General features: G+C 44.7%; 1 protein-coding gene across 1 annotated transcript; it reads left to right on the top strand.

The window, feature by feature from the left end:
- Positions 1 to 3,009: 3,009 nt before the first annotated feature.
- LOC122376751 (neurotrophin 1-like) lies at positions 3,010 to 11,089 on the top strand. Its single transcript, XM_043356693.1, has 6 exons — positions 3,010 to 3,027; positions 9,129 to 9,283; positions 9,629 to 9,724; positions 9,911 to 10,025; positions 10,219 to 10,340; positions 10,642 to 11,089. Exons 1-6 carry the CDS (start codon positions 3,010 to 3,012, stop codon positions 10,748 to 10,750), a joined length of 615 nt encoding a protein of 204 aa, XP_043212628.1. The 3' UTR covers positions 10,751 to 11,089.
- The last annotated feature ends 7,261 nt before the right edge of the window (positions 11,090 to 18,350 follow it).

Below are 18,350 nucleotides of genomic sequence, written 5' to 3'. Positions count from 1 at the left end.
TGTCATTGACATGTATATGTGAGCTATTGCATTAACTAGTCTCACGAGCCACGGTCAGCATATTGCCCGAGTAAACATCTTGCCCGTGAGCTGAAATGTGGGTAGTATGCATACTACCCGGGCAGTATGCAAACTTCCCGGGCGGTATGCATACTGCCCAAGGGGTCGGGTAGTATGCATACTACCCGGGCGGTATGCATACTGCCCGGGCTGTTGGGTAGTTTGCATACTGCCCGGGTAGTTTGCATACTGCCCAAGTTAGCATATGACCCGTAACATATACATATATAGCCAGCCCAGCACCCACCACCGGTGATGCTCCTCATATTGCCTCTTGGAGAAACTACCGGACCGAGACGTGAGGCGCCGCGATTCAGGCGACACCTATATCGAGTGAATTCCACGGCCATCCTGGGCCAAGCCGAAAGGCCAAAACGCAGAGAGGTTATGACTGCATATAAATTTTTATGGAAGTATCAGGTACTTCAATTGTTATGTCTTACTGCTGTGGGTGATGAGCTTTCTGCGCCGTGGGGGGAGGGGGGAGAGGGAGGTGTAAGTGATAGGTAAACGAGTGTACGAGATATACGATATACCTACGTCTACGTGATATACGTGATATACGAGTGATATACGGGTGTAAGTTATAACTCGTATCGAAATATAATATTGACGTGAGGGGTCAGGTTATTGAAAGTGATCAAGTGCGAAAATTTCCCAACGGGACATTTTCAGAAATAAAGGTAGGCTCTCCTCAAGTTGGTTGTAAATCGTGAGACGTATATAACGGGTGTGCACTTAGTTTCTGGAAAAAGGTTGTGCTGCCATAACTTTCGTGTTTGAACTTAGATTAAGATGATATCTGGCACATATATAAATTGCAACAATAGTTCAGAGTTGTCAGAAGAATTAGGCGCTCTCTCCTCCCAGGCGGTCTACAGCCCACGTGCTATAGCCTATACAGACGCCCCCTGTTGAAATTGCGCGGCACCTCCGGGTCCAGGTGTGGCGATGGCTAGCGGGTTATGGACTTCAAATAGACGCTAATATGCACAGAACATCTTTCTTAGTACTATATTGTCTTCATAAGTCCCCATTCGGTCACCGTTGAGATATGTCAAGAAGATTCTCTTCGCGGCTCACAAACGGTACATGTGCGCCGTCCCGTAGATCCAGCGCTCCGCGCGCACAGTGACTGCATTGTGGTGTGATCATGACACCTATACTTTCCTCGGGTAGTGATGTTCCCAAAGTGACAAAATTTCTTTATTTAAGCACTGCTGTCAAAAGATATCGACGTCGGCATTGGCTACATAGGGCTAACATAATGACTGGATCCCGCACGTGGGGATATGGCGGTCCACTGACCAGGAGATTGCGTCGAAAGTGGTCAACAGGCTATGGTTCCACATTTTGTGAGCGCCTGCTTCTCGAGGTGGTGTTTACCCCATCTTCATTACATACAATTTCTCTTTTAGGCGATCTAATTCCAGTATCCACAGATGATTGCTTGATTCGTCTGTGCACTCAGCATTTATCGTGATAGCTTACAGATCCATGTCTCATTGCTCCTCTGCTGCTTGTATCGGCTGCCGAGTGCTGGATCATGGTATCTCTACCCTTTTTGGCATACAATTTCACAATTCAAAATTTTTCTTACAAACATGGAAAACGGGAGGACGGGAAGCGTATCGGGAACACTCACAAGATGGTGAATACCTTTTACCAGAACGAGCCTCGTCTGCTGGGGCACTTTCGCCACGAACCAACACACCTGCACACTGTGCATGTGCCACGCACTTCCCTGCATGCTTGTGCCGTTCCTCTATAGGCACAAACAATCTTTCTAGCAGTACCTGGAAAGCGCCAGTGGGAAGAGGAGTTGTTTCTCTCAAATTTTTGTTATTTTTGTGAAGATTCCGCCACGTTTTTCCGCGTTCATGACATAGTTGTAAGCTCCTTTCTGTATGAAAAAAATTGTCGGTTTGGTCTGAATTTTGGCATGCTCATTCCCAAATAAATTATTATTCACTATACGAAAAATTGAATTGATAGCTTTAATAGTTTTAAAGATACGGATGATCAATCTTTTTCCAGAAACTAAGTGCACACCCGTTATCGATGTTTGTGAATGAATACCTAGGTACAGGAAAAATCACTTTACGACAGTGAAAAAAAACGATAGCTTTTGAATTCACCACAAAATATTTTTGTCAGAGATAAGGAACCTTTTATAATCGGGCAAAAACATCGACTTTTGTATTGTGGTCCTAAAGAGATATCACACACCCATGTATAGTCTGATTAACCTAACCTAAGAAAGAACGGATTTAAGGCGTAACCGCTGTTGATGCACGTACCTTTATATTACCTCAAATATATCGGAGATATTCCGCCCACGGCTTTTCACACAATTTTATCCGAATTCCGAACTGCCGAACTATTCATTTCCAGTGACGGAAACACGTGCAAAGTGATTCAGGCACTTTAACTCCGTTTCTTTCTTCTTATGTTTGTCAGACTATAATTGCAAAACTACGATGAAAGGTTACTTTGCAACGCAACAGCAACTCAGAATACATAATATAGGGTATTACGAGGCACACTTGCCGCTAAAAACTGACCACGACGTCACATGTTTGTTGGCAGTTGCAGTTATTAATGATGCAAATATTGTGAAATAGAACATTATCTGTGGCCTTGTATAAACCATGCCTCAATCAATGAAAAACAAACTTGCATTGCAATAATACCCATGCCTTTTCTCGTATATCGTAGCCTAAATAACACGAATTGGTAAGCAGCCACCAGTATCGGTAGCCACCCGGTATCATCAGCCCCCACGGCGGCCCCATTGGACCCCCGTCACGGGCCCGTCCGTCCGATCACGGATCCCGTCCAGGGTCGAGGTCACGTCCCGTTCACGGGTATATAGACGGGGACTCGGTCGGACCGATAGCACACACGGCCGGACCGTCCGACAACAGATTCCGACCACAGGGAGACAACATGGCGTTCACATTTGTGGTGAGTGCTCAGAGGATATTGGTGGACCTCAAACGTCCAACGTGCTCTGTGCCGAGCATCAATCTTGGGCAACAGACCTTCATTTCTTAGGCGATATGCCTGCTAGAAATCTCTTGAAACATCCTTTGACAAACAAACAAAAAATGTCTCTGTCCAGTTTGACGGCTTGATGGAAAAGTACTTTTGTGTCATAACCCGCCACGAATAAGACTAAGAACTTGGCTGAACTTGTTATCTGAATAAAACATGGTTTAAATTTCTTTACCTTTTTCTGTTCCGCAGATGGCAGCTTCTCTGGCTGCCCTTGTTTCGGCCTCCTCTCCCTACCAGCCTCAGCCTACACTGAAAAAAGTTTTTACCATCAATTTACTAAGTTACTAGCTTTGGTAAATTTTACCATCAGCCTACCATCATATTACTACCAGCCTACTATGGTGCTGAATACTATCCTGCCTTGACATGTTGATATTACCATGGTTACGTTTATCAGGGGTGGTTTTGTACCCCAGTTTACAAGGTGGTAACCACCTGAGGCTAGTAGATACCCTCGTAAGCTAATATTCCCTACCATAGTAAAATCAACCTTTCCACGGGCGGATCCAGCAGGTGAATTCGGCGATCAAGTCTCCTCCTTTCCATAGAGGTGTTTGCCAATTTTTGATATGTTGGAAGGAGCGTCATCCAAGGACTAGCTGAGACCCTGAGCAATTAATAGTTTTATGGACGAAAGGCCAGAAATTTCTTGCAACAGTTCCCTGGGTGTGCTTCTGCTGCTATGGTAAGGTATACCATGGCAACACCATGACAACACTACACCCTTACTAACAATCCACGTGCGTCTGACTCTGCTGCAGCGGCGCCGCCATGTCAGTTCCGGCCGCGCGCCGGCGTTGTGAAGGTGCTCCGTGGTTTTAAATATTTGAACGGTGATTGTGTGGGTGGTTAGCGTAGCTGACGGTGGAGGATACTCGGAAATAACAAGTAAGTCGTTGTATCTTCAGCATAATAATACTTATCTCACGAGTGCCATTTCCAGCAAAGATCGCAGCCTTTGTTTCGGTTCATGTTGTTGAATTTCCTTGAGACCCTGTTGGACCGGGTAGGGGGAGGGTGGTGGGGTGGGTATCATTGCGGGCATTTCCCAGCGTCGGAAATCAACGTGTTTTTTTATTTGTTAACCCACGCCTCACTGGGGTATGTGCTCTAACGCGCCCCACAGCACGTTACAGCACGTTACAGTGGGGGGGGGGGGGGGGCTCCTAACTCCGAAACTACTGGGCCGATTGTCAAAATTCAAACGGCCCCTGGTAGCCCTGGAAATATTGTTGAGCGAAGCCTAATGTCATTGACCTCGAGGTCATCGATGACGTCACAGGTCAGGTCAAAGTAAAAATATCAGCGTCTTGGCACTCTGGGTGCCGGCCAACAAATCAGATCAGGCTCATTTTTTGTTTGCACACTCGTGAATATATGCGTAACATAACCTGAGGGTACCGAACTTGTACTTCGAATTTTTCAGGTCAAGGCCATCTCATCCCAGGTCACGAAAGCTTTATATCGTGCATCGGTGACGTGAGACATGTTTTATGGTTCATGTAGGCCATATATATCGAAATCAGTGTTGTATGTGTCAGTTTAGGCCATTTTAGCTGAATATAGCTGAGGTCAGGTCAGGTCACTTTAGGTCAAAAATGGTCAAATTTTGAAGTTGACATTTTTCAACAAAAAAGGTGTTTGTCAGATGAAGTTCACATATATTCAACGCATATGTGTTCAAACACATATAGACCCCGTTTCCATGGGCATCACTGATCCGGATCAGCAAACTTAAATCGTATTATATTTCTCGAACTCTTCGTTACATGATATAATTCCAAGTGGATTAGGCTTATATAATCAGTTAATCCCTTATTTTCATTTTCATATATTGTCTAACTATACTGGATTAGCTAATCCATTTTTACTGATCCGGATCAGTGATGCCCATGGAAACGTGGTCATATTCTGCTTTTTTTCATTCAGAAACGTATATGTAAAAAAATAAAAAATACAATTTCTGAGTTTTTATATTTATAATTTTCAAAATATTCAACATTTCGAAAGTCCGAAATCAGTTTGGTAGCCCTGTAGAGTCCACCCATGCAAAAAAAAGGATCTAGCTTAACCCTCAAGGCGGTGGGGGGGGGGGCATTTTTTGCATCCATCTTTAGTTTTTTTTTTCGATATATCTCCAGAACCGCTGCGCCGATCTTCACCAAACTTTCAGTACCCTTTTGCACATTGTGACCAAATTTTTTTTCCAAAGGCTATGATAAGTTGGCCGCTACGTCGGAGTGACGTCATTTCTGCCATTGTCGACCAAAAAAAAAGCTTCGCGGGAAGAGCTGTCAGGTCTATAAATTTGATTATGCATAAAAATGTTCAAGACATGAAATGTGTAGAATTACCAGGGCTACTATACTGTTCTCTCGATTTTGTTTTTGAAGTTGACCCCAAAAATAAAAAGAAATAGATATAATAGCCAAAAAATCCCAAAAGTTTTTCGATTTTCGAAACAAACGGAATATATGTAATAGCCACTATGGACTTCTATTCACATTCCAAGTATTAGATCGATAACTCCTTTTTGCCAAGTTATAACAAAAAAAAACTGTTCAAAATTAATGACGTCAAATTTTCAAACTCGATTTTGGCAATTCTAGACCACAAAGCGCAAAACAAAGACCACCATTAGACTCGCCGTGACGAGTGGCATCGAATCAATACCAATTTTATGCGAAACTATCAACTTTGACCTGAAATTTGACCTTTTTGACCTGACATTGACCTGACCTCCACCAGAAAGTGACCAAAAAACCGTCCCTGATGGTCTTATAACCAACACCATTGAGGCGAATATGAAAAATTGGCCATAAAACATGCATCGCACAACCCTACTTAGTAAAGATAGGTTCATGTGCTGACCCTTGGTGATCGGACCTGGTATTATCAGTGACCTCCAATAGCAACATATGCTCGTATAATAGGCAACTCACGCCCTATCGCTGATTTTTGACAAAATGCCCTTTACTCGATGTTGCAGCGCATTCCTTAAAAGACCCGTGAACGGTGAAACATTTTATCTTTGACTTGGCCTGTGATGTCATCGGTGACCCCGAGGTCAATGAAATTGAAGTTCCCTCGACAAATTTAACAAGGCTATCGAACGCCATTTAAATTTTACCGATCCGTCATAGTAGCTTCGGAGATTCGGGGGGGGTCAAAAATCCCCCCCCCCCCCCTCCCACCGCGCGGAAGGTAGCCGGGAGGCCCACCGCTTGCCGGGTTAAAACTCAGATCTTGAGAGCGATTACCGTTGTTCAATGCTTTGCATCAAAATCGGCCGAACATGATGTCACTCTGGCGTCATTTCCGGCCGATCTATAGTAGCTACGAAAATTTTATTAGTGCACAAGGTGTCAAATAAATTGATGCAGCCGAAGGTCCTAAAAGCTTTGTTTTGATACGTCCAGCGGTTTTAAAGATATTGCGTAAACACGAGAGGGGCTATGAATAGCCCTCCCCACAGTAGGGTGGGGGTTAACCCTCGCCCGTATTGGTGTTTTTCCAGCCACGAACGTTTAAGGGGGGGGGTCCGTTGAACCCCCTCCTTGCCGTTTCGCCCCTGATTGAGCTAGAGCTTCGCGGAAAAAACGAGCGTGCTGCCCGTGACGAGAGAAAGCCGATGGTACCCAATTTTATCCTAGGTCGTCGGTCCTAGGTCATCGGTTGACCTTCCAGGTCAGGTCAATGACCCAAAAGTGGGGAAAACTGGGACCTGTTAGAACGTCGTAAAACGTGGCTGCTATTGGGTTTTTTAGGGAACTGATCACGAATATCATGTTAGCTATGATCATAGATGATGTCTTCATGCATTTAGGCCAGGTCGGGTCAGGTCAGGTCAGGTCAACCAGTAAGGGTTTTGCCGGGTATTCGTAGTAGGTGCACTAGGTGGCAACCGCCTCTGACAGCTTCGTAACATGTTACGAAGGCACCAAAACTACTTCGTAAATGTTCATATATGGTTGTTAAATTCGAAATCAGCTAAAAAAACTAGCCTAGAAAGATGCTGATAAAACTCGAAAAAGTAAACCGAGGTCATCAAAGGTCAATGAACTGACCTGACCTTCTGGTGACCTTGACATCCACCCTAATGCATGGGAGCAGCATCATATCCCATGTTTGAACGCTTGAAACCACGAAAGGACTGCAAACGCGCGGCAAATGCGAGCCGACATACGCCGAATCGCGATTCCGGCCAAACATGGTCTCGAAAAGTAGGTCACAGGTCAAAGGTCATTAGTCAGGGCCATTACATTTTTTAGGGTAGGTGTAAAATTGATTATAACTCGAGGGTACTGAAAGCTTCGTTGCGGTCGGCCGCTTTTTACGCGAGGTATTCGCGAAAAACCGAGGGGGAGTCCGTTCGACCCCCCCCCCCTATACGGGGGAGGGTTAACAAGCCAAAACGTTGCTAATTTTTATTTTGATCTGACCTGTGACGTCAACGGTGATCTCGAGGTCAATAAAATTAGGTTTTGCTCGACAGTTTTTCCAGGGCTATCAGACGCCGTTTCAGTTTTGACAATCGGCCCAGTAGTTTCGGAGTTGGAGCGGGGGGGGGGGGTTCTATAAATAGCCCCCGCCTCCCCCAGTGGAGTGCGTTACAGAACATACCCCAGTGGGGCGCTGGTTAAGAGTAGAATTTTTGAATTATTGCCAACACTCAACACTGCACCTCATGGCAATTAATTCATTATAGGGCATTTTACCTGAACCAGCCTCTGGCCTAATGTCCCAAATTTGCTAAATTCCTCACCCTACAAATCCCCTGTTCTATTAGATGCTGCCATTTTTTTAAAACAACTTATCTTAAATCCTTGTTTCATCAAACTGGGAGCTAGGTCACGGGACACTGCGAGTCAAGGTGGGAGGGGTAGGAGATAGAGTGTCACTGCAGCACACACAATCAATCTTTCCATTGGTTTATCTTATATCAATGCCTGCTCTTTTCCAGAGCTGGCTTTCGAAGTTCGAACCTTCGGTATATGGCTACCAATGCCCTTGGAGAAGGTGTTGCGTGATAAATCGCTGGAAGGGCGACATTCAACGATTGTGTGAAAAGAGACCGATTGCATTGTGATGATAAAGTGAACTGTAATAATTGTTGTTCATGCGCGTTGTTTGGTTATGTGCAGACGTAACTTTGTTTGTGGCCAAATGCTTTTTATGTGTGAAATATTTCATGTAGGTTACTAGGTAGATGCTTTGGAAAAGTGAAGAGCTGCTTTGTCGACTGCTAGGTAGATACTGTCATGCATGCTGTTGTGCATCAGTAAGTGGCTGTCGTAATGATAAACAAATTTGGCATGGATAGGCTAAAGCACAGCATATGAAGCATGCTGGTTGATGACTAGTAAGATCCTGTTAACCGACTGGTAATATCACAATAAATGTCACATAGTAAACTATTGTTTTACGATGGTTGGCCAGCAAAGCAAAGCTGGTATCCAGATGACAAAAGGATGGTTTTACCATGATAAGTCATTAGTAAGCATTACCAGGGAGTAGCTAACGATAGTAAAGTCCTAGTTTCGTGCTAGTATCACGTGGGTTTTTGGGCATGGTATGACGACATATAGTTACCGTGTTAATACCATGGTAATTTTTACTGGCATTGGTATTCACATGGTTTTACATTCATATTAGGCCTAGTATTTGGGTCGTAAGTTAGTTTACCATAGGTAAGAGGCTGTTCAAAATATGACCACCACTCGAAAACTAACTAGGGTGGTATTTTTCTTAGTAGGCGGTACCAGGATAATACTAGCGTTAGTAGAGCTTTGGTTTCTTATTAGTTATGCTTTAGTTTCAAGGTAGTATGATGAAAAAATATTACCGTACTAAGACCATGGTATTTTGATGAGCATTGGTAGTTGCATAGTATTCCTTTGATATTGGGCCTAGTATTTGGATCGTAAACTGGTTTACCATAAGTAAAAGGCTGTTCAAAATATGACCACCACCCAAAAACTAACTAGGGTGGTATTTTTTTCTTTCAGTGTACCTACGGCCATCAGCAGCCTGCCTACGGACACCAGCAGCCTGCCTACGGACACCAACCTGCCTACCCTGCCTGTCCTCACTACCCTGAGGACCCGGCCTGCAGCAAGAACAGCACCGACCCCTGGTGTCTGGAGGACTCCGAGTACCCCGAGTAAGTACCCACAGAAACACCGACCCCTGGTGTCTCGAGGACTCCGAGTACCCCGAGTAAGTACCCACAGAAACACCGACCCCTGGTGTCTCGAGGACTCCGAGTACCCCGAGTAAGTACCCACAGAAACACCGACCCCTGGTGTCTCGAGGACTTCGAGTATCCCGAGTAAGTATACTGACAAGAACAATAACTTTAAAGTATTTTTTAGCATAAACAATGTTTTGCTAGTTTATGAATAAATGAAAATAAAAGTGTAAAGATTCGTCATCGTTATGCAATTTCTTTCCGGTACGAACATTATGAAAATCAATTTCAAAACCATTTTCCGTTCCTCTATTTCAGGTACGAGATCAAGCACGCCATCAGCTACAACAAGCACAAGGTGCTGGAGCTGTATGCTGACGTGGCCGACCTCAACACCGAAAACTCGGTCGAGAGGTGAGAATGAAATTATTACGCTGTTTTCTAGAAAAATATAAATAAACTGAGGGATATTTCATTTTTCTGACTTTTTACGACAGCAACATCACTATCGAACATTTGTCTTCATTAACAAAATGTTTATGTAGTTTCATCAACATTCAACAGTCTCTATTTTTTCATGGATGTTGTGTTTGTCCCCAGGCTGACTGAGATTGAGGAGGAGACGTACCTGTGTCCTTCCGAGGTGGGTTACGTCCGTCCGCTGAGAGCCGTCAACACCGACGGCAAGTGGAGGGTCATCGTCAACAACATCAAGGTAAACAACAACGATAAGGATTTGGATATTATTACCTCGTCATAATTAAATTATTCCCTGAACGGATTATCCAGAAAATAAAATTTCAAACGCCTAAAGAGATAGCTAAATAAGTAAACAACGATGTCTCTACCATCTGCCGTCATCCAAATAAAACACAAGTACCGGAGGTGACCGCTAGATGTCTCTGCAGGTCGACTACGAGACGTTCACCCAGACGACGCGCATCGAGAAGTGTCTGTCGGCGGGAGAGGCCTGTCCGCTGGTGCCGCAGTGCTACGAGTCCAGCTGCCTCCAGAAGTCCGTCTACCACAGGTCAGCATCAAGAGAAAAACAACACATTTTGAGTTCACTTACCCTCCCAATAATAGCACCTGGACTACATTGCATTGAAATGCTACTGACATGTGTGTGTCTCTGGCAAAAAGAAAAAAAATGTATTTAGATGTGTCTTCGCCTTTGTCTGCGTGGTTGCTCTTAACTTTTTCAAACTTTGCACGTGATTTGCGCTCATTTTTTCATTTACATCTTCTCCTCTTATCTATTCTTTGTTTTCTTAACGCGAAAGCATTACTTATTTATCAATGAATGACGTGTTTTCCTTGTATTCACACAGGTTCCTGGTGTACGACCCGTGCGACCAGTACTTCCCCTTCGCCATCGAGACCTTCCAGCTTCCCGCCTCGTGCGCCTGCTCCCTGGGAGCCTACGAAATCTCCCACTAGATGGCAGCAGCGACTACAGGCCTCTCGATAACATAATATCGACTGAAGGCACCGTCAATGACTCCATGGTGATTTCATTGTAACTTATTTCGAGAGCTTCTGTACTTATTATCGCAAGATGCTTGTATAAATGTGTGGCGGTGAGCATGCTAGTTAGGAGCTGTATTTTTATAGTTCTTGGTGTGAGTTGGTGTTCTTGATCTCGTGCTGGCGGCGCGGCGGCAGTCTCTGGGGGGAGATTTTTACCATCTGCGACTGGCCATGCAGTTTTACGGAACAACGAACTCGACTGAGACGTATTTATTGCTAATTATTTATGTATGCATATGTTTCTGTGATGGTTTATGGGTATAGGTATGTGATTCAAACTTGTCAATACAGAATGAATCAACTTCATTTTAATTGTCGTCTGCATGGTGTGTCAAAAGTGGAAATAGCCGCCCGGCTTTAGTTCGCCAGCCTTGTCAATAGATGGCAGTACCACAATATGGGCAGCGGATCGTGCAATTGACGTCAAATTTTCGTTACCTGCTGAGAATTGAATGGCGGATCTTGTCATGCAAGAATCAAGTAAATCGGTCCACAACTTTTCTAGCAACAGAGATATGAAGTCAAACGCCCTGCCAGAGCGGCGGCCGGCGGCAGCCGTTACGCGCCGCCTGGGAGACTGGCGGCGCTGAACGGTTCCGAATTGGCACTGCACTAAAACCTGTTAACTGCTTGGAATAGTTATTATAGCAAAATTAACATTCAAGTGAGGAATAACAAAGGGCAGGAAGAATGTATGCTTGTGTGCGTACTATGTAAGCCAAGAAACTGCATTAGCAGATACTCGCTAATATTAGATCCAGCCAAGTCCAAACGCATTCCAGGTGATGTGTTTCTGATGGTTCAACAATATTTATCGTTCGAGGGCGGATACAGTTATAACAATACAAAAAATATTTTTGCACAGCTCTATTCCTTGAATAATTCTCTTCAACGCCTCATTCCTAGTTAAGCGAATTAGCCCACCCTGCTTGAATAAATAAGGCGATTTCGCCACAAGGCCGGGGAAAACCGACCGAAAACGGCCGCGCTCAACGTTAATTTGGGCATGCAGACTCTTAAAAACTCGCATTGGGCGGGCAGGGTTTCCCAGGTATTGGCTCCAAAACACCGTATTCGGCTCCCGAATGCGTCCAAGTGACCCGCCTCGTTCCTAGTTAAGCTCTAATTAGATCAAGTGACTCATAGGGAGCGAAAAAGCGACAAAAAGCATGAATTTCCCTATGGCGGCGGGCTGCCGGGTTGCCAGACGGCGCACCGGCTATTTCCACTTTTGACACCCCATGCAATTTATTAACCCGCGCACCGACGGGGGGGCGGATATCCGCCCCCCCCCCTGAGGGTTTTCGCGAATAGCGGGAAAACCGCGGCGCGTAGCGCCGCGAAATTTGGTATGACTATTCCCTTATCAATTTTACACATGGTGTGCAAGTTTGAACCTCCTACCTTTCAAGGTCAGGTCACCAGGTCACTTTGAATGACCCAACCTCAAGTCACTTTTTTGCAACTTTGTCACCGTGCCAGAGCTACAGTAGATGTCGGAGGCCTTTGAAAGTCGCAGGATGTTATTAGGTCATTAGTAGCTACAATTTGTATATCTCGGAATTTTGATATCGGTGACCTAAGGTCAGGTCAATTTCGCGACCTCCCCATTATAAGTCAATGGGGGAAAAATCAACTCCCTGTTTTTACCACTAAAACGGGTCGGAATGGCCCCATATACCATACATGACTTCATATACGATCAACCTTCACTACCTTGAGGTCTGTTTTGCTGTTGGACAGCTGTGAGGTCATGTGACGTCATCAAAGGTCACCAAAGGTTTTTGGCCAATAACTCCGTACAGGAACAAGATACAGACGCGTGGATGGTCTCATTGTGTTCAGCTCGTCAAGACGCATCGAATGATATACATGATGACCTCGAGGTCACGTGACCTGAGGTCAACCTTTGACCTTGACCTTTCGAGGTCAACATATATATCATTCGATGCGGATTGACGAGAGGATCACGATGATGCCCTTAGTTTGTTCCTATCTTGACTAATTCGAAAGTTATTCGAGAAAAACTCTCTCCATATTTAGCGCCGCCATTTTGACTTTTTCGACCCCTGTGACGTCATCTTTGACCTGACCTGAAAATGACCTTAGTAAAAATTGTAGATCTTGACCGTGCGTATCCGATGCCGTTTACCGCTTGTCGCTATCTTGCTTCGTTCTCGAGATCTCAGGGGGGGGGCGGTCATCCGCCCCCCCCCCCCCGTCGGTACTAAGTTGGCGCAGACCCCCGTCGGTGCGCGGGTTAATGGCTCTATTGAATAGGCAATAAACCCTGCGACATGATAAACTTTCCGACTTTGCTGCTGAATGCACAGAAACTGATAACCAGTTTCCCAAACACTCAGTAGGTTATATAGGTATGCATACTCGGTAATACATATTTGTCAATCGATAGATTGTGATGTAAAATTAAAAATAAACAATAATGTTTTATGATAACCATTTATTATGACCAGTGACGTCACCTATGGCAATCATGTAGCTACCTATCTGATATTCATGCTGCATGAATAAAATCACAATTCAATAGGGCAACTGCATGATTGATGCAACTGCAATGCCAATTCAATAGGGCAACCAAGCATCTCCACAGCTGAACTGCATTATCAATCCGGTCACAGTTATTCTAGCTTAGAATACAACATAAGTAAAGGTGATATATGCAGAGGAGTCCACCATCTGCTGACCACTTAGACACCCAGCATTATCGAAAGTGGCTCAAGCTATGACGTAACCAAACACGTCCCATTCGTCACCACGGCGTCGAATACGACTCACCATCTGGCTGCCACCTTCAGGCATACAGCACCAATAACTACCGGTAACAGATGGTACGGGAGGATGTACCTATATGTGACGCGCTGACGGCGGTAGTGGCGCGCTGGCGGCGGTATGTGGCGCGCCAGACGGTGGATTTAGTGGTAAATGACCAGCCATCCGTCCGACAGGGTGGTAAAGCTGGGATGATGTAACAGGAATGGTTTGAGTACTGAAACAGACAGGCATATACATCGGTGATCGGACGCTAGACACACAGGCATGTATGTATATACATATACGTGATTAGAAGAACTAGACATGCAGGTTCCACACCTGGATTGCCTTGCCACTGGAAGAGGATGTATAAAAGCCAAGACGCATTGCAGTAGCACAACTATATAAATGTTGTGCACAAATATAGCACAACTATATAAACTATATAAACGAATAAATGTGCTTGGAGCTAAATCATATTTAAAAAGACGGAGTGTGATTGCGCCAAAGACAGCAATGTTGGATCCAGAGAACAATTGAGCCCAGCCTGCCATATCCCTAGCTCTTGCACGTGCACGTGTAGCCTCTGATAAAATAATTTAATCGTGTCAAATGAAAAGTGAAAGAGTGTAAACAGGTAGATAGACAAACTACCCTGAAAATTTCATGACCCTGACCCTAATGACCTTTGACCTGTGACCTACTTTTTGAGACCATGTTTGGCCGGAATCGCGATTCGGCGTATGTCGGCTCGCATTATAGCCGCGCGTATGCAGTCTATTCGTGGTTTGAAGCGTTCAAACATGTGATATGATGTTGCTCCCATGCATTAGGGTAGGTGTCAAGGTCACCTGAAGGTCAGGTCAGGTCATTGACCTTTGGTGAACTCGGTTCACTTTTTCGAGTTTCATGCATGTTTCTAGGCCAGTTTTTCGAGCTGACTTAGAATTAAGCGACCATATGAACGTTTACGAAGTAGTTTTGGTGCCTTCGTAACATGTTACGAAGCTGTCAGAGGTGGTTGACACCTACTACGAATACCCGGCAGGACCCCTACTGGTTGACTTGACCTGACCTGATCCGACCTGGCCTAAATGAATGAAGACATCATCTGTGATCAAAACTAGCATGATATTCGTGATCACCACCCCGAAAAACCGAATAGCAGCCACACTTTACGACGTTCTAACATGTCCCAATTTTCCCGACTTTTGGGTTATTGACCTGAGGGCTGTTCGGGTCCCTGCAGCATAGATCTGTATGTATCTGTGCTGCGTGCGTCATACTTGGGTGACGTCAACCGCCTGGCTCCGCCCACTCTCCCGGCACGCCGCGGCTACGTTCGCGGCTGGAAAAACACCAATACGGGCGAGGGTTAATTCTAATGGCATTTATCTCCCTCGCGCTATTTACCACATGGGTATGTGAAATCGAGCCAGCAATGCAATGCACCTGTTTACTGAACGTAGCTTGTACCGTCATAACTTGTACCGTGGGTCCGCTACATTATGATGCTGATCTACTGATAGCGAGGGTAATGCCCGGTATGAGATCCGATTGTATACCTGATAAAATTCTTGTGTACAAAGTTTGACACGAAATGAAACCGGCAAACGCTTTTATAATTTTATAGCGTGTTGGCATTACCGAAATAGTTTTCATGTTTTAACTTATCTAAAGGCAGAAGACTTTAACCCGCGCCCTGCTGGGGGGTGTTTGAACACCCCCCCCCTTATGTTTTTTTGCGAATATCTCAAAAACGGCGGCGCGGAGCGCCGCCGTTTTTGGTACACCTTATCATACATCAATTCTACACATGTTGTGAAAATTTCAGACCAAGGTCATTCAAGGTCAGGTCACCAGGTCACTTAAAGTGACCTCACCTCATAAAAAGTTTCAATGTCTGTCATAGCTACACCGAATGACCGATCTCTTTGAAACTTTCAGCGATTGCTAAGAGCAATAGCATGTACAAAATGTATATCTCAGAAATTTGATATCGATGACCTAAGGTCAGGTCAATTTTGCGACCTCCCCATTTTAAGTCAATGGGAGAAAATTGAAATGCGCCTCTTTTGGACGAAAGACATTAAAAACACTCCCAAACGCTGAATTACAAGTGGCTTAGACACACTGAACATGAAAATGGTGTCCGTGACCCCTGTTTATGGCCTGAGGTCATCTTAGGTCACGAATGGTATCTAACAGTTTTTCGCAAATAACTTTTGATAGAGGCATGCTAGAGCGATGAAAACGCCTTAGATGTGTTCAGCTTGACGATACGGATCGACTGATATGCAACATGACCCTTTCCGGCCAGGTCATGACCTTGACCTGAGGTCAAATTTTCAAGTTGACCTTTCAAGGTCAAGTTATAGTTCATTCGATGCGTCTTGCCGAGAGGAACGCGATACCGGTAAAAGTAAGCTCGTACAAGGCTTGAGTCAAAAGTTATTGCAGAAAAACTGTTTCTGGAAAAGTCTGCTATTTTTGCAGTTTTTGCCCCCTGGAGGCAAAACTGTTGACGTTAGGTCAAATCTGAGGGAATTATTCAGAAAGGGCGTTAATAGAGCTATCGAATGCGCTTTACCGCGGCGCTGTAGCTCTATTGGTTCCCGAGTTATGCGTTGGCTTCTTGGAAATTTTCGACATTCGACCTGGAAATCGGCGAAATTTTGCCTTCAATGACCTCTGGTGACCTGACCTTTGACCTGACCAAAAAATTGACCGAAGTGATTTCGTCATTATTTTGACGCTCTATCGAACGCCGCCTTCCGCGTATCGCTACGTGGTCCATGAGCCGAGTTAGAAGGGGGGGTGTTCAAACACCCCCCCCCCCAGCAGGGCGTGGAAATCCAGGACCCCCAGCCGGGCGCGGGTTAACCATAGAATGACAAATAGAAACTGGCTTAGGGGCGTAGGAGATAACAGCGTACTGTGATTTTTATGTGTTTTTATAACGACGATTTAGAAATCGTCGTTTGTTGCTGTCGCCTGTCAGTAGCAACTAAAATAACGTATAACGCACGTTTCATTAGTTTTGTGATCATATTCATCAGACTGGCGATTAGTTACGTGAGCTTATATCATCTCTTCCTCCATAAATTCAGTACAAGCACCTATTTGTGACTACCTATCAGTTCTTACGGCATTGATGCTTGACGTTGACACACTCTTAGCTAAAGGTCATTTTATTTTCGCCATTATTTCATCCTCACCGTCATTTTATACCATGAACAGCGACACTAAAAATCAAAGCGTATCTTCACTTTCAAAACACTTTATCGAGAGCATGCTCCTCTTACACCATCACACCCTCATTTCAAAACCTAGCGTAACTAACTTATAGCGTCTTGCCCCAACTACAAATCGAGTCTCTCGTTTGCCATATGGTCTCATCTCGGTCCAAACGATACGCATCAGACCGCGTGTGTAATTAAGCTCTAATTTGGCTGAGAAATGCTCCAGTGACGTAATATGACACCGGGTGGGCTGAGTGGCCTGAAAGGACAGGACAGCACAGTGCCTATGACAAATGTGGTCTGCGAATGCTCAGTGCAAGCTCAGTGCAACATGCAAGTGCATAAGTATGGGAAGTAGTGATAACATGTAATGACGTCACCTTTGAAAGATTTGTCTGACATCTGCTCGACGACTGAGGCATTTGTCGACTAGTTGACTATGAAAGCTGGTGGACCTTTACATATTCATAGCACCATTGTCCAATGTCCATGCAGTCCAGACCTTTGCGTTGTGCATGAATCCAAGTGTCGGATCAATGAGCTTATGAGTTCAATCGCTCAATGAATCCCACGACAAACAGCTGCTTAATATCTAGTTATGAGATTCCGTGTGGAAAATCTATTTGGTATCTTTGATCTAATAGGATCTGGCGATAAACTTACCCAATCTTACCAAATGTCGTAAATGCATTTAGTAACATTCATTATCCCGCGCCATGCTGGTGGTCTGAGTTTTCCGTGTAGTGCTGGTGGGGGGGGGGGCATAGCCCCCCCCCCGTCTAGCTCGGCTCCTGGGCCACGTAGCGACACGCGGAGAGGTGCATTCGAAAGAGCGTCAAACATAATGACGGAAATACGTAAGTCACTTTTTAGGTCAGGTCAAAGTTCAGGACACCAGCAGTCATCAAAGTCAAATTTTATCTATTCCAACAATTTTCGAAACACCCGCGACGCATAACTCGGGAACCAATAGAGCTACCGCACCGTGGAAAAGGGCAAGCGATAGCTCTTTTACATGGGGTTTTCTTAGTAGGCACTGTTCTAAAATTTGACTCAGGTCAACTTAGCCTCCGGAGGGCAAAAGTTCTAAAAATAGCCGTTTTTACGAAAATGTCTTTTTCGGTAATTGTTTTGACTCAAGAGAGTCGCATTACTTTTGACAACATCGTGTTCCTCTGGTCGAGACGCGCTGAATGAGCTATAAGTTGACCTTTATTGGTCATATTAGGTACATTGAAGTTAAAGAAAGGCTGTAAAAAGTAACAGTAATACAAACTGCTGGTGACCTTTCACGCCCTGATATCAAGAATCATAGGCACACAGAGGGGTCAGTTTTCGGAAAAATGCACAGGGTGCATTTCATTTTTCCGATTCAGTGCGTCATGTTCACCTCTAAACTGATGTTTGAGAGTGGTAAGAACGACATTCGTCCAAAAGAGGCGCATTTCAATTTTCTCCCACTGACTTATGACGAGAGATCGCAAATGATCTGGCCT

The sequence above is a fragment of the Amphibalanus amphitrite genome, unplaced genomic scaffold (genome assembly GCF_019059575.1).
Source record: "Amphibalanus amphitrite isolate SeventyFive unplaced genomic scaffold, NRLGWU_Aamphi_draft 002274F_arrow, whole genome shotgun sequence".
Taxonomy (NCBI): Eukaryota; Metazoa; Arthropoda; class Thecostraca; order Balanomorpha; family Balanidae; genus Amphibalanus; species Amphibalanus amphitrite.
This window is presented reverse-complemented; position numbering and strand designations above follow the sequence as displayed.

Bases quoted from the DNA above. Each gene is read 5' to 3' on its own strand.
- LOC122376751 (XM_043356693.1), top strand. The intron at 9,284-9,628 runs GTAAGTACCCAC...CCTCTATTTCAG, and splicing joins GAGGACTCCGAGTACCCCGA to GTACGAGATCAAGCACGCCA. The intron at 9,725-9,910 runs GTGAGAATGAAA...GTTTGTCCCCAG, and splicing joins ACCGAAAACTCGGTCGAGAG to GCTGACTGAGATTGAGGAGG.